At 47.0% G+C, this 26397-nt stretch overlaps 1 protein-coding gene and 2 non-coding genes across 3 annotated transcripts; all 3 read left to right on the forward strand.

Annotated features, from left to right (window-relative positions):
- The first annotated feature begins 6941 nt into the window (after positions 1 to 6941).
- LOC119318231 (equilibrative nucleotide transporter 1-like) lies at positions 6942 to 8841 on the forward strand. The gene is made up of 2 exons (XM_037592756.1): positions 6942 to 7581; positions 7952 to 8841. Exons 1-2 carry the CDS (start codon positions 7050 to 7052, stop codon positions 8674 to 8676), a joined length of 1257 nt encoding a protein of 418 aa, XP_037448653.1. The 5' UTR covers positions 6942 to 7049; the 3' UTR covers positions 8677 to 8841.
- Positions 8842 to 9874: 1033 nt separating this feature from the next.
- Positions 9875 to 10035, forward strand: LOC119319881. The gene has a single exon (XR_005154701.1). It is a non-coding gene; the product is annotated as a U1 spliceosomal RNA (small nuclear RNA).
- Positions 10036 to 12082: 2047 nt separating this feature from the next.
- Positions 12083 to 12242, forward strand: LOC119319884. The gene has a single exon (XR_005154704.1). It is a non-coding gene; the product is annotated as a U1 spliceosomal RNA (small nuclear RNA).
- The last annotated feature ends 14155 nt before the right edge of the window (positions 12243 to 26397 follow it).

Genomic DNA, 26397 nt, shown 5'->3' on the forward strand with positions numbered 1-26397 from the left:
GAGTCACAGTTCAGTGGCACCGAGACTGCTAGGGTTTCACAGAGAATCAAACTCGGTCACACCGATTTGCGATTTTCGGTCAGACCGAAAACGCATGTGCTCTGGCCTAAGCCAAATCGGTGAGACCGATTTCTACAACTCGGTCGGTCCCGGATGAATTCGGCAGAGACCTAACCCTAAATTGTCAAATCAAAACTAATCTACGGGATGTTTTCGCTGGATAGGATGATTTCAATCGTGGCAAGAATCATGGCAAAGCAATGTGCTAAGAATCAGAGTTATGGATTAGCACAAAGATCAAGTTCGTACCCTAGTTCGGCGGCGAACTTGCTACGGCGGCAACGACAGGGCAGATTGCCGTTAACAGCGGCGGAGACCAGCAGCGGGAGGTCGCTGGCGACGAGAGGACGATCCGGAGACCCGAGGAGGCAGAGCAGGTTACGCGCGGGCGAAGAGGTTTGAAATTTTTTCCAAAAGTTGGCCCGTCGGTATATATAACCTGACCCTGTCGGTGTGACCGAGTGGAACGACTCGGTGACACCGAGATGCAAAACTGCAAGCAGTTACTGCAACTCGGTGTGACTGAAAGGTTCTAATCGGTTGCACCGAGATTGAAAACCCTACATCAACTTAATGATCTCGGTAGGACCGAAAGGGGTGAACCGGTCAGACCGAAATGCACAAAGAGGTTATGGAAGTTTAAGTCTATGACGAATCGGGGACTCCAAGTGCTCCTCACACATAGTGGTTCGAATCTGACTTGATCAAACTTTGTGATGTAGCATGAATAGAGTTTGAGATGAGAAAAGCATAGATAGCTAGAGGGAGTTCTTAGGCATTCTTGTCCATCCATTTGGCAAAAGAGAAAGAGCCAAACAATCAAAGAAACAAATGGATGTCCTTGAATGAATAAAATATGCATCCAACATGCTCACACAATTAAAATGGCAAATGAAATATGTGACAAAACATGCACAAACACTCTAGCATCTATCAAGCAATTTGGCGATGACTAGGTCATCTATATATGAGTATATTGAGTTAGGAGTCAAATGAGAACATTTGATCATAGGTCATACTCATCGTTTAAGCACAAGTTGGGTTACCACTTTTACATAAAGCATTGTTGTGTTCACACCATTAGAGTTGGTTTAGCTCAATTAATTAGAGTAAAGCTCCCCCTAGATGTGATATCCCCCCTAAGAGGGATGAACTAACCTTGGGTTTTGTCGATGATGACATTATGTAGGTGTTGAAGATGTGGATGCTCAATGGAGATGTAGATCATTCAGGGCAATCCTTTGGAGTGAGTTGCACTTTCAATACCTACACGGGTTAGTCCCACAAGGAACAAACAAGGATATCCATATACATAGAGTGATGTGTACACAAGATGTTGTCCATGAAAGCATTAGGTTACCTTGTCCCTTGTCTTACAACAAAAGGGTTTGTGACTGCTTAAACTAGTACAAGATATGGAAGTTGTTTGCACTTGTCCTCGCTAAAATGATAGGAGTGAAGTATGTTGACTGAGTCACCCTCAAGAACTCTCTAGTTCTTCTTCTTCTGGATCCACACCATCTTGATGGGAATCCTTGGAGTTGTAGTCGTACTTGATGAAGTAGAACTTGATGTAGTCTTGGGAACCCACTTGACCAAGGTCTTAGGTGCTTATTCAAATGCATCAATTTCCTCTTGAAGCTTGTCCTTGCCTTTTTGCTTGTGGTCTTGTGGTGGAAGATCATCTTGAGCTTGTGTCCCTTTGAAAGATGTAGGATCATACTTCTCTTGTTTAGGAACAAACTTCGTCTTGGGGTATTGATCTTCTTCCCACTCAACTCCATTGGCATTGAACTTTTGTTCAAAACCAACACCTTGATTCTTCCGATGTCTTCCTTGCTTGCGTACAATTTCCTCAAATTGCTTACTTCCGGCAAGGCTCTTGTAAACACCTTTCTCTATAATTCCCTTCAATAAGCTATTTTCTTGCTCAAGTGTAACTTGGCTAAGAGAATCATTAGTGGAATCAAGAGAACTACTAGAAGCAACAACATTGGATTTAGCATGATTGTTGTTACTACTAGATGAAGCATCTTTCTTGTTCTTGTTACTAGATTTAACTTGTGGCATGTAAGTAGACAGGAGTAAACGCTTGGCAATGTAAGAAGAACTTTTCTTTCGAAGCTCATCATTGATCGCCTTTAAAAACTCATGCTCTTGCTCAAGGTTGAGCTTCCCAAAGCGTAGCTTCTCAAGAGTCTTTAAAAGTTCTTGATGATCTTCCAAGGTAGTTTCATGAGCTAACTTAAGAGTGTTTAATTCTTTAGTTAGACACTCAATCTCCTTCTTATCATCATCATTCGTTTTAGCTTGATTAGCATGATTAATTAACGTTTCATCATAGTTCTTATAACTAGAGTTGTCAACAAGTAAATCATCATCACCTAGCAAATCATCTTCATCACTATTGAAATCAACATACTCGGGGTGTATTACCTTTGGACCTTTAGCCATGAAGCATCTCCCAATTCCTTCATTTGGTGAGTCAAATATGTCGTAGGAGTTGGTTGACACAAGTGCTAGATCGGCAACACCTTCATCTTGAGTATATTCGGAGTCGGAGTGATGGTCGAAGTCGGAACCGGATACCCATTCACCAACATGAGCTTGATGTCTTCTTTTTGTGTAGCTCCTTGATGACTTATCCTTCCTTTCCGAATCCTTGCTTTTCCGAGAGGATCTTTGTTCATAATGATCATCTCTACTCCTTTCTCTTGATGGTGATTCTTCTCTTCTACTTCTTATTTTGGGAGAATCTTCTCTTCTTTTGTAGGGAGCCATACACTCATTGGAGTAGTGTCCGGGTCTTCCACAATTGTAGCAATTACGCTTACGACTAGAAGATCTTTTGTCATTGTAGGACCTTGACTTGGAACTTCTTTCCTTGCTTCTACTCTTGTAGAACTTGTTGAAGTTCTTCACCATTAGACTCAATTCTTCATTGAAGGTTTGCTTCTCACTTGATGATGTGGGAGCATCACACGAGGCTTTGTAAGCACCACTTGACTTATTGTGAAGCTCTTCCTTATCCTTGAGTGGCATCTCATGAGCAACAATTCTTCCAATGACTTCCGTTGGCTTGAGATCTTTGTAGTTGGGCATCATTTGGATCAATGTGCACACGGTATCATATTTTCCATCCAAGGCTCTTAGGATCTTCTTGATGATGAATCTATCGGTCATCTCTTCACTTCCTAAGCTGGCAATCTCATTTGTGATGAGAGCAAGCCTAGAGTACATTTCATCGACACCTTCACCATCCTTCATTTTGAACTTGTCAAGTTGACTTTGAAGCACATCCAATTTGGATTCCTTGACCGAGTCGGTACCTTCGTGCATATCAATCAAAGTACCAAAATTTCCTATGCATTCTCAAAACGGCCGATTTTGTTGAATTCTTCGGGGCATAATCCGTTGAAGAGAATATCACACGCTTGAACATTGTATTGTAGCATCTTCAACTCTTCTGCGGTAGCTTCACGGTTTGGTTCTTTCCCATCGAAGAATTCACCTTGCAAGCCAATACACACAATAGCCCAAACGGCGGGGTTATGTCCAAGAATATGCATTTTCATCTTATGCTTCCAACTAGCAAAATTTGTACCATCAAAGTAAGGATATCTACGGTGGTAATTTTCCTCGCTAGACGCCATACTCTCCAAGGTTGTGAAACCAAGGCTATGACCACCAAAAGCTATGGAAATCAAAGCAAATGGAGACCAAAGCTCTGATACCACTTGTAGGATCGAAAGTATGTCTAGAGGGGGGGTCATTAGACTACTTGACCAAATAAAAATCTAGTATTTCCCAATTTTAGTTCTTGGCAGATTTTAGCAACTTTGCACAAGTCAAGCAATCAACCTACACATGCAATTCTAAGAGTATAATAGCGGAATGTAAAACAATTTCACATGAAGGTAAAGGGAGGAGTTTAAGGGAGCAAACGCAATGTTGACACGGAGATTTTTTATCCGTGGTTCCGATAGGTGGAGCTATCGTACATCCACGTTGATGGAGACTTCAACCCACGAAGGGTAATGGTTGCGCGAGTCCACGGAGGGCTCCACCCACGAAGGGTCCACGAAGAAGCAACCTTGTCTATCCCACCATGGCCGTCGCCCACGAAGGACTTGCCTCACTAGGGTAGATCTTCACGAAGTAGGTGATCTCCTTGCCCTTACAAACTCCTTGGTTCAACTCCACAATCTTGACGGAGGCTCCCAAGTGACACCTAGCCAATCTAGGAGACACCACTCTCTAAGAAGTAACAAATGGTGTGTTGATGATGAACTCCTTGCTCTTGTGCTTCAAATGATAGTCTCCCCAACACTCAACTCTCTCTCACACAGGATAGGATTTGGTGGAAAGATGATTTGAGTGGAAAGCAACTTGGGGAAGGCTATAGATCAAGATTTATGTGGTTGGAATGGGATATCTTGACCTCAACACAAGTGTAGGTGGTTCTCTCTCAGAAAATGTGTATTGGAAGTGTAGGCATGTTCCGATGGCTCTATCCACGAATGAAGAGTGGGTGGAGGGGTATATATAGCCTCTACACAAAATCTAACCATTACGCACAAATCACCAAACTCGGTGGGACCGATTTAGAGAACTCGGTCAGACCGATTTGGTTCATAATGTGACCGTTAGGCATTTCGGTGGGACCGACATGTCAACTTGGTGGGACCGATTTCATTAGGGTTAGGGCATATAACGTAATGTTGGTGAGACCGATTACACAAACTCGGTGAGACCGATTTTGGTAATAGACAAACAGAGAGTTGGTCAGGCAAACTCGGTAGGACCGATTCGCTCATCTCGGTTGGACCAAAACGTTACGAAAAGGAAACAGAGTGTTTGCATTGCAATCTCGGTGGGACCGATCGCTCATCTCGGTTTGACTGAAACGTTACAAAGGGAAACCGAGAGATTACAATCCCATCTCGGTGAGACCGAGATCCCTATCGGTGAGACCGAAAAGACTAGGGTTTCTGGCAGTGGCTATGTCAACTGAACTCGGTGGCTCTGGATATGAAATTTCGGTAGGGCCGAGTTAGACTTTTTGGTTTGGACATATGTGGATGTGAGAAAGTAGTGGAGGGTTTGTGGAGCATATCACTAAGCATTTTGAGCAAGAACCTCATTAAGCAACTCCTCACCCCTTCTTAATAGTATTGGCTTTTCCTATAGACTCAATGTGATCTTGGATCACTGAAATAGAAAATGTAGAGTCTTGTGCTTTGAGCTTGAGCCAATCTTTTGTCCTTAGCATTTTGAAGGGTCCGCTTTCTAATCCATGCCATGCCAGTCATTGAGCTTTCCTGAAATTTTTATCTTGAAATAGCATTAGCTCAATGAGCTATATGTTGTTAGAAATTACCAAAATCACCCAGGGATAGTTGCACTTTCAAACTCACGGTAGGAGGAGTATATAATTGCACCACCTTCATCTCTAAGCACCATGCCAGCTCATGCTGTGTTGTCCACTTTCGAAAAAGAACCATCATTGCTCAACGCCACCCAGCCCGCCGGCGGAGGCTCCCAGGCAAGGTTCTTTCGCTCCCAGCGCACATGTGATAACGGACTGTTCTTGCTTAGTTGGCCGGCTCCCATTTTACCTTTGACATGATCAGCATGAGGGCTGGCTTGTACGACTAGCGGGGAGGTAATATAACTGGAGAGAAACCGGGTCGACACCTTGATGGGTGGCGGACGTTTATTGTGGGCGATCTCGTTGCGCACATGCCAACATCTCCATAGCATCATCATCGTACACAAGCGTCCTTCCTCTGACAGCTCCGCCAACACATGGAGGAGCCAATTCGTCCCTGTGTTCACTAGCCTCCGGACGTCTGGAATATCCCATTGTTTTGCCATTGCTCGCCACAGCTCGACTGCTCGTGGGCACCTACATAGAGCATGGAATGTGTCCTCCGGTTCGGTAGCACACAACGGGCACAGATTAGAGACTTCAAGTTTAAGACGGTGCTTATTAGTCCAAGTGGGTAAACAATCAGTAGCCACACACGCCACGCAAACACACGCACCTTCGGAGGAGCAGGGCACCTCAATAATAAAGCTCAGACGACTCGTCGCCAGTCCGGTCCCTGCTCGCCGCGACTGAAGATTGATGAAGACGATCGTTGAGAGCCAGCCGATACGCGCTTCGGACAGAGAAAATACCATTCCGTTCTGGTTCCCATGCCAGGACGTCCGCACCAAGCCGAGGTGAAGTGCGAATTGAGTCATTGCACAGACCTGTGAAAAGAAATAGAAAAACGCAGCCGACGACGAAAAAACAAAGGCCCACTAGATGTGAGGCTTTGGAGAGGAATGTGAGTGGATTACAAAGAGAGAGAAAACAGATCGCCAGCCCAATATCATGAAAAAAACACGACAATGACTCGACCTCGCATTAGCAACGACCTGGACATGGCGAACCAACTTGTGGTTGGATGGTTAGAGGGATTATGGTATCCCAGCCCATTAGGGTTCAAATCCTGGTGTTTGCATTTATTTCTGGATTTATTTCAGAATTTCCCGTGATGCGCTTTCAGTGGGAGGAGATGTTTCCGTCGACGTCGAGGCGTCTATAGTCACTTCGTAAATTTCAAAATGATATACCGGCTCAGTCTTTCGGAGATGCTCACAGGGGTAAGGGATGCGTGTGTTCATAGGAATAAGTGTATGCGTGTGTATATTGATCATAGCTGATAGCGTGATGCCACATGGGGGATAAAGCAAAGACAAAAAATCAAGCAAAGAATCACCAGTCGGCACACGGCTGTCAGGGACACAATAAAGAATGCAACATGTGCATCATTACATTAAAAGTCGCATAGCGTAGCGTAGGAGCACGAACCTCCTCAACTACACGAAAGCCCACAAAGCCGGAACTCTCTCTCTCGAGCAGCCCAAAAAAACAAGTCACCTGTCCAGATCCCCCAAGTCCACCCATCCGAGATCTCCCAAATCCACCCGACCAAGCCATGGCCGGCGGCGACGAGGAGGCCACGACGGCGCTGCTGCCGCCGCCAGCGGGGTCGGCGGAGGCGGAGCGCCCGCCTCCCCCGCCGGCCGACCGGCTCGGGGTCGGCTACCTCATCTTCTTCACGCTCGGCGCCGGGTTCCTGCTCCCCTGGAACGCCTACATCACCGCCGTCGACTACTTCTCCTACCTCTACCTGGGCGCGCCCGTCGACCGCGTCTTCTCCGTCTCCTACATGCTCTCCTGCCTCCTCCCGCTGCTCCTCATCGTGCTCGTCTTCCCCAAGTCCAGCGCCCCGGCCCGCATCAACACCGGGCTCACCCTCTTCACGCTCGCGCTCCTTGTCGTCCCCGTCATGGACGCCGTCTACGTCAAGGGCACCCCGCGCCTCTACGGCGCCTTCGACGTCACTGTCGCCGCCACCGTCATGTGCGGCGTCGCCGACGCGCTCGTGCAGGGCGGGGTCATCGGCTTCGCCGGGGAGCTCCCCGAGCGCTACATGCAGGCTGTCGTCGCCGGAACCGCCGCTTCAGGTCCCCTTTCTCCCCCTCTGTTTTCTTCCGGTTCGTTTGTTTTTGCCCTGTAGCTAGTTTTCTGAATTGCCCCTAGACTAGAAACTGGTTTGGTTGTTTGTTCAGAAATCAGGCAGAAATCAGGCAGCATACAGCCTTATCGAGCTGAAGAGTTTGAGAGTATAAACTGACAGTGCAGCAGGTACTATAAAATCTGTTAGAACAACCAATAAGTGGTTTCAAATTTCAGTGGAGCATATATAGATTGTGCTTTGCCGACTTTGGAACTTGCTAGCATCTACTTTGTTTGTCAAAATGTCGGAGGCATATATTAGGATCTATGTGATGGGCTGATGCTAGATGCATTGTTTTCATGATCTGTGTTCCACAGGTGTACTTGTCTCAGCACTTCGAGTGATCACAAAAGCGAGCTTCCCTCAGGACCCCAATGGGCTAAGGCAAAGCGCAATCCTGTACTTCATGGTTGGCATGGTGGTCATGATCATCTGCATAGTGTGCTACAACGTGGCGCGCAGGCTTCCCGTCGTGGTGTACTACAAGAACATCAAGCAGAGGGCTCAGAAGGCGGAGGTGGGCGGCGGCATGACGGGGCCTGCCTGGAGGTCGACGCTGTGGAGCATTGTCGGGACGGTGAAGTGGTACGGGATAGGAGTGGTTCTCATCTATGCAGTCACCCTGTCCATATTTCCGGGGTTCATCACGGAGGACGTGCACTCGGATGCGCTCAAGGACTGGTACCCCATCATGCTCATCAGCGCCTACAACGTGTTTGATCTCATCGGCAAGTGCCTGCCGGCCATCTACCTCCTGCAGAACTCCAATGTTGCCGTTGCCGGTTCGTTCTCGAGGCTCCTGTTCTATCCCCTCTTCTATGGCTGCCTGCACGGACCCAGCTACTTCCGCACCGAGATCCCGGTCACCGTGCTGACCTGCCTTCTCGGGCTCACCAACGGGTACCTGACCTCCGTGCTCATGATCCTCGCGCCCAAGGCCGTGCCCATACACCACTCCGAGACCGCGGGGATCGTCATAGTGCTGTTCCTTGTGGTTGGGCTGGTCCTCGGTTCGTTTGTTGCTTGGTTTTGGGTCATCTGAATGCATGGGGCACCTGCCATCCGCCCGCGTATTTCGTATCTGTGTACCATAGCACGCTCTTCTTGCTGATGCTTCATTTTGCCCACCAAAGGGTATGTAATTTCTCAACTGTGCAAATGTATGTAAATTTCCATTTCATGAAAGGATGACCACTGTTCATATCAATTCCTCAGCCCCCAGTCTCAGTTCCTATGAACTTTCCTTCTTCTTTTCTTCATTTATTGGCACGCCCTGAATCCCATCTCCTACCCTGCCCTCTTCTTCCTCTTCCATGTTCCCTTGCTCCTGTTCCTCCTCTGCCCAGCAATGGTTCAGGAGCAAAAGTTCAGAGCGGATGAATTGATGGATTTCTACAGAGTACGTAGCTATGCTGCAGGTTATAGAGCCGTCTTTGCTTCACTTAATATTGCTACTTATGATCGTGGGAACCATATAATTTTCTAAAGTTCTGTAGTTCTATACCCTTGGTGCTGAGTTCTGATTTTCCTTAAATACTCTCTCTGTACATACATTTGGTCACTTGTAGCTTACGCTTTCTGTTGGCAGTTGAACACGAAGTTGAAGAAGTTTTTGCATATAATTGAGAACTCTCCAGTTTACCCAGTTATATACTCCGTATATGATAGCAACAGGTAAACCAATTTTATGGTATTATGGTTGCATTTCTCAACTTATTTCTCTTACAAGGCGCGTGGCCATTTCGCAGGTATATTTTGTTGAATCCTGAAAGATCATCATGTAGAGCATATCTTTTCGCCGGAAACCACAGACCTCATGTCTAGATGATAATTCAAAGAAGTGATAGATTTCAATCTTTTGCCATATAACACTTGGTTTTTCTGATGCACATTGCAATGTTCTTTGAAGCTTCCAGTCAGGATTTCTTTGAAGCTCTGACAGTCAAACATCACTATCACAGTATGTCCAACCCCTCCGCTGGTACACGTTGCCACTTTTTGAAGCTCTATGCAAAAACGAGCGTACACACACACTCTCTCTCTCTCTCTCCTACGGATAACCGTTTTCTCAAAGAAGTGGGCCTGAGCACCAAAACTCCACCAGAATCAGGCCCACGACCTCGCACCCCACAGTTGCAACACCACGGTGCTCTAGTTTTGTTTAGTACCACCTCGCCTGCGGGAGGAGGCTGGGGAGGAAGAGGCAGCTATATAATGAGCCCTCGGTGCACCCTTACAACATACTTACCTCGACGGGGTGGACGGCTGATCAAGAAGAGTCGTGGCCTAGGCTAGTGGTCCACATTGCACTTGGTGAATGTGCTAGCCTACCATCTCCTCAAGTGGGAGAGTGGACGTTGTAATTTGTGGTAGAGGGGGTACGCGTTTGCGCGGCCCCTGCCAATTTTCTAAATCAAATTTTGATCCTTGAGAGGCCTTCTACTAAGTTATGTTTAGTTTTAGTTGCATCAACTTGGCCTTCCAGAATCAGCATGTTGCAAATTACCTTTCAGTTGCCGAGGTGGCTGCTAATTAGTGGAGTATAGGATTGCTTGCAAATGTGGTCTGGAGTAGCGTGCTGGGGTCTGCTGTGCTCGCTGTTGAAGCAGCAAGGGGACACATGTGAGATTACCCACAATGGGAGTAACATAGGTTGTAACATCACACTTATCTAGGCAAAATAGATGATGTGGCATGTAATTAATAAAGAAAGAGAGGCATGTAGTAACATAGCTAGTTACTGTAACATTACACATATCAAAAAAAGATGAGTCTATAGCCTAATAAATGAAGTGATGCATAATACAATATATATGTTATTACCCACTGTGGAGGCAGTAACATAGAGTAGTAATATATGCATGTTACTCCCTCCGTTCCTAAATATTTGTCTTTCTAGACATTTCCGATGACTACTACATACGGATGTATGTAGACATATTTTAAAGTGTAGATTTACTCATTTTGCTCCGTATGTAGTCATTTGTTGAAATGCCTAAAAAAACAAGTATTTAGGAATGGAGGGAGTACTACTCTAAGTTACTCCACTACTCTGAGACAAGAGCGGGGAGCTCCGCTGCTTTTCTTTTGCTTTTTTCAAGAGAGGCGCACAGGCGCACTTTCGGCCCACTCGGACCCGGCCGAAAGTCCACCAGGAAACAGACCCACGACCTTGTGTTTTTACAAGTCTCCATGCAATTTAATTAGAACTCGCGTCCTCCTCCCATGTATATATTCCTAGACTAAAAAAATTATATATTCCTTAATTAGTTCTAAAAAAGTATATAATCCTTAATTAAAGCTACTCGGTTGTTCTGAAAAAAGTACTCACTCATTTAAAAAATATAAGGCGTGGTTGACTTTTTTTGTTTTGCTCTTTGACAAAAAAAAATTTGCACGGACTGTTTGACATAATTTTAACTATGATTTTCACTTGTAGCATGTCTAAATAATTAGTATAAAGATATACTATAAAATAAAACTAGTTTGCACGACAAATATGTGATACTATTTATACATGCTAGATTCATATAATTTTGTATATATTAGTGATTAAAGTTATGCATTAAAGACCGTGGAAAGTCAATTGTGTTATATTTTGGGAAGGAAGGAGTATTCGCTAGTATGCATCCACAGTAACTTTTTAACTGCATGTGTATCCGCGAAAAAAAAAAATCTTTCAGCTGCATGCGATCATCATTGGCTCCAACTCGTTAAATTATTTTTTTGAGAAATCTCGCCTGCTTTATTTATTCAGAAGTAATTGTCATAGGTACAAGATTGGGGTCATGGGGATTGCCCAACCAAACATGTCTATCTATATGTAGATTACAAGCAAACTTGGCGAGATGGTGAGCTTCAAAATTGAAGTTTCTACGCTCGAAAACAAAAGTGCAAGTGATAAAACTATTATAATGGTTCATTATTTCATGTACCAACGCAGCATTGGGGCCTCCTGTTCCCCTATTGATATCATTAACCGCCTCTTGGCAGTCCGATGCCACGCAAATTCTCTGCTGTCCCAGGTCATCTGCCAAAGCAAGAGCCTCATGGCATGCAAACGTCTCCAAGGTTAAGGGGTCCGTGATCCCATGGTAAATAATTATGGGATCATCATCTCGTACTCTCCTCTTTATATTTATTATTTGCAACATCCTCCACCTGAGCCCACGAGGCCTGACCACCGTGGATCATCTACCCAGCCCAGACAATCCATTTGAAATCAACCTTCTATGCAAAAAACGTACAAACTCTTCTCCCAAAGATCGTTTTCTAATGAACTGGGCCTGAGCACCGAAGGTTCACCAGAATCAGGCCCATGAACTTGCACCGGCTGCACCTAAAAAAAAAACCCTCTGTGTCTTGTTTGTTTAGTACCACCTCGCCAACGGGAGGAGGCAGGGGTGGGGGAGGATGCTATATAATGATCCCTCAGTGCACTGTTGCAAAATCTTACCTGGACGGGGTCGACGGCTGATCAAGAAGAGTCGTGGCCTAGGCTAGTGGTCCACATTGCACTTGGTGGATGCGTTGGCTTACCATCTCCCCAAGTGGGAGAGTGGACGTCATAATTTATGATAGAGAGGTACGCGTCCGCGCGGCTCCTGCCAATTCTTTAAATTAAATATTGGTCTTTTATATTTGTGAGGATGAGGATTTATGTGTTTGTTTGGCCTCTGCCAATTCTGAATTCTCTAAATTAAACATTGGGCCTTTATTATTGATATAGTACTAGAATTGCAGCTGCTGAAGATAAGTTGTACTAGCCGATGTCTGATTTGGCGTAATATCACAGTCGAGCAACAAATACTCCTAGCAGTACCACAGGGCACCTAGTACCTGAATGAAGAGGAGCAGGGGATCCTAATAAAATTGCAATACATATCAAACGATGAAAGGTTGCCTATAAAAGCATATAGATACCGTACATGACTAGCTAACAAGTAAAGTAGCAGATCGTATACAGCCCCTTCACAGGCAGTCTTTGCAACAGCTCCAGTAGCTTTGACAATTTCATAAGTTAGAGGGAATATGAGATATAGTCTTGGAAGATACAGTACTGAGCAAGAACTATAACCACAAGAATGTTATTGTTGTGCTCAGCAGTGAGTACGATAGCTGGTATCACATACCAGACTATGATCTGGACATTAAGTAAAGATACATAAGCAGAATAAATACATGAGAAATTGAGATGAAGTGCTTCTAGGCCGCACGGAACAATACATTTGCACTAGTTATATAATTACTGCCTGTCTAGCACGGCAGGAAATTGTGGTAATTTATTTTGTGGCCCGCACGTGCCCACGTATGATTTCTGTGGGACAAGTGTGTTTAGCAGGATGTCCACATATTTTGGTTATATTTGGTCCTGCAAGATTTAAAACACTTAGCGTCACACAGCGATGAACGTAGGGTTCAGAGTACCCGTTTCTGTCTTCAGAGTTCACGTGGATATATTTTCTGTGTTCAGAGCATACAAAATTTTAGAACACCAACTGCATACGTGCATGACTCTCAATTGCTAACATCCATGCTTCAAGAGTGTAAAAATTAATTAGAAGCATCAGATGCTAGTTTATTCAATGTGTGCTCACCGTATTACAATCTCTAGGACAATAGATAACCTGCAAAATTCAGAATAAGGAAAATTGGAGCTTCTCATAATAAAACTCCTCCCGGCGTGAGGTCCTACCTGTAACTGAAGCTTCAGGTTCAGGGTTCAGGGTATCATCAATTAGACTAGCATAGCAAAATTAACAGCTGAGCAAGCTTTCATTTCCAAAGTGAGCTATACTAGCTTGGGCACATACACATATACGATACCATGTTATGCAAGTCTGAAGCACCCACCCATTGCTTTGACAAACACATTGGCACAACTCATCTTGCAGCAGTGTTCCTACAAGTTAGTACAAAGATTTGACCATGGATGAACTTCAGATGAAAGACGCACTAGTTTGTGCACAACAAGATTATAGTCTCTCATAGTACAGAACTACTACTACTGCTGCTGCTGCTGCATAATCTGAAAAACATCAATATTAACCCGAGAGGAGAGAACTGAATACATCTTCTAAGACTGCACACATCTCCCTCTGTCAGTTTGGAATCATAATCAGTCCATGGCTTCAGGTAACTCATATCAGCAAGAAAATGTTGTAGCTAGACTACGGGCTCGATGAACTCTCACACACACACACGAGAGAGAGGTTTTGCGCTGCGTGCGACTTGCAGCTTTTCTGTTTCTCTGTTTATTTAACAGCTCAAGAACTAACTAACAGATTGATTCTAATCTTGCGCCATGACCAAGCTATGCGGACGTGCCATCCCACGTCCCTTGACCACGCACAAGGCTCCGCCGTTACAACCGTTGCTCGTGCCATCCCACGAGCCAGATGTAGCAATGTGCAAGCCTACCTAACTACTGCTCCGACCAAGATGTGAACACGCTCACACTACATGGTCAGGTTTATTTGCAGAAAGCAAAAACTACGAGAAAAGAGGTGCGACAGGATTACAACTTTTCCAACAAATCACCACCTAATCCTGTTGCCTAAGATCCCTTCACTTCGACGACACCAAGGCACTCCCTCAGCAAACTGAACCTGACGCACCCTAGTGCTTTAGTGAGGAGATCGGCGAGTTGTCTTTCAGTTCCAACATGATCAACCTGCACTTTTCCATCCTCGATACATTCACGAATGAAATGGAAGCGTATGCCAATGTGCTTACTCCGATCGTGATGCACCGGGTTCTTGCTCAGCCCAATCGCTGACTTGTTATCAATGAATAGCTTCACCGTCATGGGGCCGCTCCCGGCCAGCTCGCCGTAGAGACGGCTCAGCCAGATGCCCTGGCACGCCGCCGTCGCCGCCGCCATGTACTCTGCTTCACAGGAGGAGAGGGCGACGACTTTCTGCTTCTGCGATGTCCATGTGATCGGGCTGCCGTTGAGGAAGAACACCACCCCAGTTGTACTCTTGCGATCGTTGACGTCGCCGGCGAGGTCGCTGTCATTGTATCCCACCAGCTCGGCCTCCTCCATGGTAGCAGCACCCATAGCCAGAGGTCCCTCGGACGTAGCGGAGGATCTACTTCACCGCCGCCCAGCGCGGCGCTCCCGGCGCTTCCATGTGCCGGCTGACGATGCCGACGGCGTGCGTGATATCCGGCCTAGTGTTGCAGAGGTAGCGTAAGCTCCCAACAACACTCCGGTACTTGGTGACGTCGATGCCGCCGCCGGTGTCGCCCTTGATCAGCTGCAGCCGGTGCTCCATGGGCGTGTGACTCGAGTTGCAGTCCTTCATCCCTGCCTGCTCCAGCACCTTTTCTGCATAGGTGCTCTGACACAGCGTGATCACGCCCTCACGCTTCTCAACCTCGATCCTCAAGTAATAACTCAGGAGGCCAAGGTTGCTCATGTCGAACAGATGATGCATCTGCTCCTTGAAGCTCTTGATTTCCTTCACGTCAGTGCCGGTGGTCACCAGATCGTCAACGTACACGCCGACAAGCAAAACACCCGCTTCGGTTGTCCTTCGATACACGGCGTGCTCCAGAGGGCTTCGTTCGAAGCCCAGGTTGGTGAGCTCGCTATCGAGCTTGGCGTTCCAGGCGCGCGGGGCCTGGCGCAGCCCGTAGAGCGCCTTGCGCAGCCTGAGCACCTTGTTCTCGTTGTCGGAGTCGATGAAACCGGGGGGCTGGTGCACGTATACTTCTTCGACCAGCTCGCCATTCAGGAACGCGGACTTAACGTCCATCTGGTGGACTTGCCACCCGGAGTGCGCGGCGAGCGCGAGCAGGACGCGCACGGTCTCCATGCGCGCCACCAGAGCGAAGACCTCGTCGAAGTCCACCCCCTGCAGCTGCACGTAGCCTTTCGCGACAAGCCTCCCTTATGTTGTTGGAACTTCGACCACAGGATCGATCACATCAAATCACGACAAAGGCGCACAAGAAACTTTGATAGCCAAAGGCACGTGTCGTGCCTTTCTTTTTTCTCCTTTTATTTTCTCCTTTTCTTCTCTGCGATGTTACAAAACTCACACAGCCGGACCTGTATATATATACAGAACCGACCGACCTAAACACAACTTCAAGACCTATACGGCAAACGCTAACCTAATCCCATACGGACTCCTCTGTTGAAAGAAAACGAGAGACAATCGATAGTATTGAAAACTGTCTATTGATGATGACAAATTACATATTTATAGTCTTTGAAGAGACGCATCCGGAGGGACACGACGCTTACAAAAGTCACGTCTATTTATATGACGGTCAGGATAAGTGGAGATTTAATCTAATTAAGTCTTAACACTCCCCCTAATCTACACTTGTCTATGTAGTTTTATCATCTTCATAAAAGCTCCTCCGAGTTGGTTTGTCTTTGAGAATGTTCATCATCATCATAAGTAAGTCTCCTCGAAAAACCCTATGGGAAAAATGTGAGGAGATAGATGTTTGATATGTTGCTAAAACTCCTTCAAATCTAGTGGGAAAAATAAGAAGAAAATGATGCAACATATAATGGTTATTGTCTCTTTTAACTCAATACGAGAAAACCCATAGAGTTTTAGAGAACAATAAATATGTCGTATATACTTTCCTAAAAACCGTAGTGGGAAAACTGAAAGTATGACATATGATCTCATGTTGATATTACCTCATTAAAAACCTTCACGAGAACCTGTAAAGTAAACTCATGAAGGGAAAAAGAGTATAATATGATGCATTGAACAGGAACAATTCAGGAAGATACTCCCTCTGATTCTTGCAAAATTCGAAGCCGTCACCTACCAATTCTATGAACACATTTCTGGAACATAGAAGTTGGTAGATACCCGATGAACAAATCAATCGCATGATTTGACTTGCAAGATATGCAATATAGTGATATTGCTTATTATGTAACCTGTTTGCATCCGGGCAACACAAGAAACATTATCGTTGAGATAATGGTTGGTGGATGTAGCCATGAGGTCTGTTTCGAAGACTCTTCATGAGGGGGCTACCACACCTAGTAGGAACACTAAGCTTGTCTAAGATCTGACATAGTGGGGATCTGATCGATGTATCCAATGATGTTGGTGTTCACGTTTCTGTGAAACTGAAAAACCAGGACAAGATGTTTGATGCCTTGGAGATATCGAAAGATATTCTTGAGTACCAACCAATTGTGTTTGGTGGATCCAATGGCATTATGAAACATTGAGTCCCAATATCTCATTTCCATCATCTCTTGGTCTAAATAGGTCTTTCTCTATGTCTAGAGAATGAACTACCATGAGAGTTATGGATGGATAAGATTTGTCCATAATGTTCTCCAATATATTTTGGATATAGACAACATAGTATACCATAATGTATGAATGAAGGTGTTTAAGTTGTAGTAACAAGCGGTATTTTGGTTCACCCAAATCCTTCATTTTAAACTCCGCCATCTAGATGATTACATGTGTTTTCATTGTAAACACACAAACATGGATAATCATCATTGTAGGAGTAATCCTTGTGTATAAGGATATCACTACGTCGCTTGTACCATATGTACCGACAACAATAAGTCTTGTGGTGACTTACTGATTTTACATAATGTATGTTGCATTTTGTATTTCGATTCAGAATTGTGATTCCATCAGAAATCAATCATATATGTCTGAATCTAGTGATCCACATGGATATGTGATCACTACATCTATCAACTGCAGAGATAGATGATTTTGTACTGCCAATGATAAAGTTATCGGAAAGAGATTCCACCTCTGAAGAATAGTTGGGTATCTGCATGAACCCTTGTGCTACAATACTTGCTCTTTGTTTCACCACCTCGTTGTTCTCAATTCTATTTCCAGAAGAAAACTGGTGTAGGTATTGCTTATGAATACCTTCCCATTATTGAGCAAGATCATTTCTACCTAGATTATACCCTTTGCTTGAGTTCAGTCCGAGTGTTGTTCACACTTTGCCATGGCCATGGTCTTTGGATCTGAATCATTTGAAAGGTTTTTGCAATCTAGTTGAGAAATGCATGTCGACAATTGTAGACTTCCGGTTATATGATTCTCCAGAATCTATATATCAATATATAGTTGATGGAAATATCGTTACCCATAGTGACTGCTCGCGATTTCCCAATGCGATTGAGTCAGGTATTCCGGTGTCCCGGTCATTTTGTGCATTATGACCTAGGTTGGTGGAGGTTTCCCGTCCACTGGGTGTATACTACCCATTAGGTGTCTGTTAACGTGAAGTTGACTTGCATTTACTGATTCACGGGCCTTGATATCCTTGCTTGCGAGAAGCTGAATCCTGATGTACTATTACCGTACTTCTCCCCCTGTTGCTTTGAACGGGGAGTTGAGTGGTTTTAGTTGGTACCTCCACTCTTTCAGACATATTTTTCAGGATTGTAGGATTGTGTGACACCTTTATAGTCAGTAAATGAATCTAGCAGGTTATTTGCAATGTGTTGCAAATCTTCTGAACGCATGGTTCAGATCTTTGAGTATGTGGATTTGAGGCAGAAATGTGTTGAACATTCCACTAATTTCCTGGCATTCTTTATGGTACTTGAAATCTCCCCCTAATGCCTGGAAATGTTCCTCATTGAATTAGCATACTGGCCTTGAATAACTCCCCATGCGAGGGGCTTGAGGTATTGACGGAAATATAGTTATTTCTCACATAGATCCCAACTATATGTTGAGGGGCCAATGATGTATGACGGGTGGTGATATTGGTATGCAACCAAATTACCGCAGATAGGAAATACTTGGTAGATATCCACATATCAAAGATAGAGGGGAATAATATTGTGCAGTTCTGTCATGAGCGTGTAAAATTGCATGACTCCAACGTAAAGTTGGCAAGTTGCAATTCCAAAGTAAAGATAATGCAATTAGCTTAACTCTTTGGATAGGATTCTACCAAACCATTTTGAGTCTAGACATTAGGATAAATTGCTAAACTTCAATCCAAAAGCCATAGAGAAGGCCCTCAAGGAGAATTCTGCAATGTTATCCATTCGATTTGCTTGAAATCGATGTCAGGATAATGAGCCAATGGTTTCGTGTGAATAAAGAACACACTTAAGACCATCATGTAGATATGTCTTTTAAAACCATGGAATATCTGGATAGTCTACTCAATGGCTGGGAAGAGCCACTTACCTCGACTTGATGCATTCAAGGAGTCCGAATGGTTCAGCGTAGACTTTAAGGTTTGCGAGCCTTAAAATTAGCTTCCCTGTGTCACTTGTAGTGCACACAAAATCCAAATATTGTTAGAATTTAGCATCATAATAATCATAAACCATTGGAATTGTTGATAGTTTCGATTTCAACCCAATGTCTCGATGAACAAGGCGAGTATGCCAAGTTTGTCGTGTACAAGACACTCTGGAAAACTATCTCGTATGCAACATGTGCTACGGGTTGTTTCGTATGAGTAGTACAATCCAGATGATACACAAAGAATGTGCTTGCCATATCCGTTGCATATGGTAAGGAGAAGTTATTTCTCTTTGTTGTCATCATAAGTTTCGCTATGGAAACTATTTTGATGGATACCTTCATAGTTTAGTAGGGTACGAGTTAAACCTGGGAAGCAATAAAGCATCCCCATGTTACTCGAGTACCCACAGGGATAGTAAATATGACTCGATTTGAGCCAACAAATACCTCATCGCGTCTAGCGGTTTTAACATATCTCCTTTTTATCTCAGCGAGAGTGGAAACATTTCACTTCCCTGCATATGCATATGTCCACAAGGCACATATCATCTTTCATCAGATCGATCCTCGTAGAAATCTATATATAGATATGAAGATTCTCAAGAAAATCACTGTCAGATATATATAATACATACAAATGTATTTGTACCAAAGTGTTGATACAATATATTGTGATACACAGTATATGATGACAACAATACTTATGTTGTTGTTACAACATCGTAAATGGACATTAATTATATTGACCACTCGGGAGATTGAAAGACTATTCATAGTCTCCAAACATGTCGGTTGAGGCATATTCAACCATCACATTCTCCGTGCCCATAGGGTCCCGTCACAGCTGGTGACGTCGGATTGAAGGTTGAAGTAAGATTCAAACCTTTGCCCTTGAGGTTCATTGTATCCTAGGAATTGCTTATACAGAATAACCAGATGCTGAGATCTGAATCTAATGCCTTATGATATATAAGACACCATTTTTCTGTTAGTGGTGTGATTCGAAATAGAGGTAAATCCAGGATTGCACACATTATCCCACGAGACACAAGAGCGATCATGATGTCCATGGCCCAGATAGGGCAGTGGTGGCCATTGAGGGCGAATGCCTCAAACTCTATAGCCATATGTTACCTCTATGGGTAAACCAGAGATAATTAATTTATAACCAGTAAATTAAAGATCATCATGGTTGATATTGTAATGAACTTAGCAAAATCAATGGGTATTTCAAGAAGTTATCTTGAAACCATTAGTGTGAATCTCAAATTGCTAAATATGACACCTTGAAGATAATCTCCAAAATGGAGTAGATCTCGCAGCACTAGAGAGTATAATCTGATGAAATCAGTAGATACTCACTCGTAATGCCTTATGTCATGACTTAGTAAAATGTGTGAGAGCACTTTGTAAAGCAACCATAATGTCGAAACGACAGAATAGAGGCTTTATTAGTAGTCATCGATAATCTGCGTAGGCAGTAGATCCATATGACTACCTTCTGATCTCAAGCATCAATTTGAAGAAATCACCTTGAATTTTGCATCTGTATTTGCAAGAAATTGAAAATCTCAATTGCAAATAGACGTATTAATTTCGACATGTGGTTAACATGGAAACATATACATCATAGAAAATATTCCGGAATACCTCGTACTCAACGGAGAAACAATACTGTAGAGGTACTGAATTTATCTTTGCAAGAGATAAAAAAATCTCAATTGCAAATAATAGATGTAATGAATCTCAACATGTAGAATAACATGGAAATATGTTACATCATAGTTTATTCTGGAATACAAGGGACTCTACAGATATACATTACTAATGTAATGAATAATAATGATGTTGCAAACTTGATTCTCAAGTGAAAAACTTAAATTGTATAGATCACAAATTAAATGAGATCTTGTATCAAATTGCAAGATAATTCAACAAGGTGAATTAGTAATTTGCGAGAGAAAACGGATCTCAATTGCAATGAGATTGTTTTGCGAGAAAATGATAATAATATTCTCAACCGCAAAACACTGTGATTGTTGTACAGATAGGGGAAAAAATCAGAAAAAAAAACAAAGAGAAAAATGGCGATAGGCCAAAACAAGTCAGCCTACAACCGTGGCTAAGCCACCTTTTTCTTTTTCGTTTTTGATTCTTTATTTTTTTTTCTGCTGCTCGTACAAGCATGGGCTAGTGCCCAACTAGGCCTCGCTTGGTGGCTTTTCAACAGCCCATCCGAACGAGTGGAACGGGACATCTCTGATCTCTCGTTCCCATCGACTAATCTTCCCCAATCCGACTCAAGCGGCGGCGGTCGGCACCACCACCACCAACCTCCGCCACAGTCGGCTGTCACACTGGCGCGAAGCACCCCAGCGCGGCGTAAGCACCCCAGCGCGGCGTGGACAGTCGCATGGGCGCCAAGCCTCCCAGGCCTGCGGCTCACCGTACATCGGTGCCGTCGCAGAGGGGCCGCGTCAGGCAGCCGACGTCGCTGGCGCCGCCTCCGCTCGGGAGGGCGCCGCCGCTGTCGCGCGCCGCCTTTGGAGGCCGGTCAGGGCTGCGCCAGGCGATGCCGAGGAGGGCGTGCTGGCCCGAGCGCCTACGCACGCAGGGTGAGAGTTGTGTGCTCCAGAGGTAGGCCGCATCGAGGCTGCTGCCTCCATGGGCGGGCAAGGGAACCGCTCCACGCACGGGCTTGCCAGAGGGCGTTGCCGCTGGTCGACCACCTGTGCCGGGCAACGCGCCCCGCCGTGCGTGGCCATGGTTGTTGGCTGCCGGGAGCCAGCGGGTAGGACGCATGGCTCGGTAGCGCGGGCGTGCGGGCGCCGCGCGTGTGAGGGGGGCTCGCCGGTTGCATCGACGAGCCGAGGTCGAGGACCTCCGGGCGCTCCGTCGTCGCTTCCCTCTCGGCCAAATCGCTCTGGGCTAAGAGCGCGCTGATAACGTGTTGAAAGAAAACGAGAGACAATCGATAGTATTGAAAACTGTCTATTGATGATGACAAATTATATATTTATAGTCTTCGAAGAGACGCATCCGGAGGAACACGACCCTTACAAAAGTCACGTCTATTTATATGACGGTCAGGATAAGTGGAGATTTAATCTAATTAAGTCTTAACATCCTCATCCTAGTACTACTAGCATACGAACGTGGCATGCAAGCCAACTAGGAAACCTACCTAATAATTAGACTAACACACGTACTACATGGACTACTAGTACTCAGACTCAAACGCTAATCAATACGGCCAAGCATACATATCCTCCCCGGACTAGACTCTGATCCTGGACACGTACTGCATGTCTAACTTGGACACGATCAAGCTAATTAACCTAGTCAAGATTAAACCTAACAATCTCTCTCTGATCTTGACTCTTTGTCTTCGATGCTTATCTGGTCTTGGCTCGTTGTAGATTCGCCCCTTGTCGATTTATCTGCTCGCACCACGACAAGTCAAATTGCCGGCTAGATCATTTGCAACAATCTTCCCTCCAATTTTGACTTGGCGAATTTACAGACCACTTCAAACATGCCTTGGACTACCCAGCCTCGCTAGTAACCTGTGAAAAACACCACCCGGTGGATTGCACCATCCACCCTGGCGAGATATATGCCGACTCCTTGTGAATCACACCACCCCGTGCATTACACCATGCACTCCAGCCTCATGTAGAGACATGGCCTCATTGAAGAGACTCACCTTCACTGGTTTACCGCCCCCACATAGTTGAACTTGATCCTCTCGTCGAGATACATAGACGATCTGGATGCGCTTCATCTTCAACGCCTCCTCACAGAGACGAGCACTTGGACATGACGACGATGATGACTGACACGACCGACCGACCGACCGACCGACCATGCAAACCCGCACGACTCCTTGACTCATCTATCTCCCGCGGACGACGTGACGACTAATCAGCACCGCACCACGGCACCACCGCTCCCGTCAACGATCTTCCACCGCCTTCTCGACGATAGCCTGTCGCCTCCCTCCATGTCGCTCCGACGAACGACGATCGCGTGATCCTCCTCGTCGCCGCAGCACCCAGTGACAACATCGCCCGCCCCGAGGCGCTAGTCGGGTCGCAACCCCGGGGCAAGCGCGGCTTCAAATCGACCTAGCTCTTATACCAATCTCCCCCTAATCTTGACCTGTCATCTTTCTCGTGCTTCTCCGATCTTGATTTGTTGTAGATCATCCCTTGTCGACTCATCCGCTCGCACCACGACAAGTTAAACTGATAGGCTTCATTGATCGCAACAATCTTTCCCCAATTTCAACTGGCGAATTTACGGACCACCTCAAATATGCCTTGGACTACCCAGCCTCGCCAGTAACCTGTGGAAAACACCACCTGGTGGACTACACCATCCACCCTAGCGAGATACATGCCGACTCCTTGTGGATCACACCACCCCGTGCACTACACCATGCACTCCAGCCTCATGTAGAGACATGGCCTCATTTAAGAGACTCGCCTTCACTGATTTACCGTCCCCACATACTTGAACTTGATCCTCTTGTCGAGACACATAGACGACCTTGGCTTCATGATCAACACCTCCTCACAGAGACGAGCACTTGGACATGACGACAACTTACACGACGACGACCAACTGACTGACCGTCCGACCGTGCTAACCCGCACGACTCCTTGACTCTAACTCCCGGATGACGATCTTGACGACTTTTCGGCACCCATCACCGCACCACCGCTCCCGTCAACGATCTCCATCCGCCGCCTTCCCGACGACAGCCCGTCGCCTCCCTCCATGTCGCTCTGCTGAACGACGATCGCCAGAACCTCCTCATCGCTGCACCACCCAGCGACTTCATCGCCCGCCCCGAGGCACTAGTCGGGTCGCGACCCCGGGGCAAGCGCGGCTTCAACTCGACCTAGCTCTGATACCAATTGTTGGAACTTCGCCTATAGGATCGATCACATCAAATCACAAACACACGCGACAGAAAAACTTTTTGCCAAAGGCACGTGTCGTGCCTCTCTTCCTCTTTATTTCTTTTCTTGTTTTCTGTCGATACAAAGTTACAGGCCCTGTGTATCTATATATACACGTCGGCCAGCCCCAAAGCTAACAATAACCTACTTTGACTCAGCCTAAACTCTTAGACTCCTACTAGTACACGAAGTTGACTCCAATACGTACTACTAATCAACTAAACTACACGGTAGCCTCGTACACCGTATACTACTATGACTCTTCACGTGCATGCACAACATGCACACGTATTTAATTAACTAGCACTCATCAATCTAATCAAGATTACTGTTAACATATGCTTCACAATGTTGCCAGTTGGATCCTTCTTGACCTTAAAGACCCACTTGAGCCCGGTGGCGACGTGACCGGGCGGGAGCGTGGCGAGCTCCCAGGTGTCGTTGCTCCTGATCGCGTCCATTTCATCTTTCATGGCGCGCCTCCAGCTGGGATCTCCTCTTACCTCCTCAACGCCGCCTGGTTCCTCCGCGACTAGCAAGCAGAGGTGGTTCACCTCCACCTGCTCATCCTCCCAGGCGTCGTCGAGTTCCTGCTCGATGTTGGCCATGCGCCTGTACCGCAGCGCAGCGCCGACCGCCGCGTCATGCCATCCGGTGTCATGCGACGGTGGCGTCGCCCAGTTGTGGGCGCGCGGGGCCGTCGTGCCCGGCGTTGGTTGCGGTGGGCTGTCCAGACCTGGTCCTTCGGGCGTGGCGGTCTGTGGTGTTGCGCTCAGATCGTGGTGCCCGCCGGTCGGCAGGTCACGGTACACCACCTCAAATGTGGCGCATGGCGTAGGCGTCGCGTCAGCGCCGCCGCTCCAGTCCCATCTCCGGTGCTCCTCGAACACTACGTCGCGCGTGACTTGCAGCTGCTTCGTCGCCGGGTCGTACACCCGGTAGGCCTTGGCGCCGTCCTCGTAGCCGACGAAGACCATGGGCGTCGAGCGATCAGCCAGCTTGTCGATGCCGGGGCTGAGGCGCTTCACATGTGCTACGCATCCAAACACACGAAGATGATGTACCTTGGGCTTCCGGTTGTGTCACGCCTTGTACGGAGTTCGCCCATCCAGGCTGCGTGTGGGCGCGTGGTTCAACAGATAGACCGCGGTGCGCACGGCCTTGCCCCAGAAGATCGCCGGCACGCCCATGCTTTTCAACAGACAGCGCGCCATCTCCACCACCGTTTGATTGCGGCGCTCGACGACACCGTTTTGCTGTGGCGTGTAGGGAACGGTGGTGCAATGCTTGATGCTGTGGTCGTCGCAGTACTCCCGAAACGCGGCGGAGTTGAACTCGCCGCCACGATCGGAGCAAAACGCCAGGAGCTTCCTGCCCGGCGTCGCCTCCGCGAGCGCCTTGACCCGCTTGAAGCGCTTGAATGCCTCATCCTTGGACTTGATCACCTCGATCCACATGAAACGGCTATGATCATTGACCATTAACAAGAAATACCTATTCCCGCCCGCCGTGGCTGGTTTGATCGGCCCGCATAGGTCGCTGTGGACCAGTTCGAGCCCACGCTCGGCGCGATACTTGGACGCTTGCGGGAATGGGACGCGGTGCTGCTTCCCAAGGGTGCACCCGTCGCAGAACTCCTCGACGCGCTCGATCGACGGCACGCCCTCGGCCATGCCTTTCTCAGCGAGAGCGCGGAGAGAACGGAAGTTCAGGTGGCCGTAGCGTCCATGCCACAGCCAGGCCTCGTCCTGCATGACGGACAGGAGGCATACAGGCGCCGCCATCTTCAGCCTGATGGTGTACAACCTATTCTTGGGGCGCGTCACCTGTGCGAGCAGCGCGCGGTCGCGGTCGAACAGCTCCAGCACGCCGTCTTCGACCACCGTCTTGCACTCGAGCTCGTCCAGCTGGCCGAGGCTCACAATGTTGCTGCGCAGCCTCGGGATCAGTTACACGTCCGTGAGCGCCCGGTGGCCCTTCTGCCTGCACTCGAAGACGATCGTGCCGCGCCCGCAGATGCTGACGGGCGATCCATCGTCGAATTTTACCGTGCCCTTGACAGACTCGTCGAGCGTGGCGAACAGCTCCTTGTCACCGGTCATGTGGTTGCTCGCGCCGGTGTCGAAGTACCACACACCGGCGCCCGCGTCCACCGGCACGACGCGCTCCTCGTTGAGGTTCACTACCTCCGTGGCGCCCGGACTTGCTCCGCGGCTGCCGTTCGGCGCCAGCGCCGCGCCTGTTGGGGCGTCAGCGCGCCCGCTGTTCTCCTCCGGCGCAGCGTCGTGCACGACCTCGTCGCACACCGGGCTAGCAAGATTGCCGGCTGGTCGTCTTCTCCTTGCGCGAGGTGGGCCTCCTCGCCGCCTTCACGCTGCTCCTGGTGCGGCTTGTAGCACTCGCGGGCGAAGTGCCCCCACACGCCGCAGTTGTGGCACTTGCCATTGCGCTTCGGCGCCTTGTCTCGCTCGCCGCCGTTGCGCCCGCCGCCACGGCCACGACCACGGCCACGTCCGCCGTTCCCACCAGAGGAGCTGCTGCCCTGTACCTTGTCCTTCA

The sequence above is a fragment of the Triticum dicoccoides genome, chromosome 6A (assembly GCF_002162155.2).
Source record: "Triticum dicoccoides isolate Atlit2015 ecotype Zavitan chromosome 6A, WEW_v2.0, whole genome shotgun sequence".
Lineage (NCBI taxonomy): Eukaryota > Viridiplantae > Streptophyta > Magnoliopsida > Poales > Poaceae > Triticum > Triticum dicoccoides.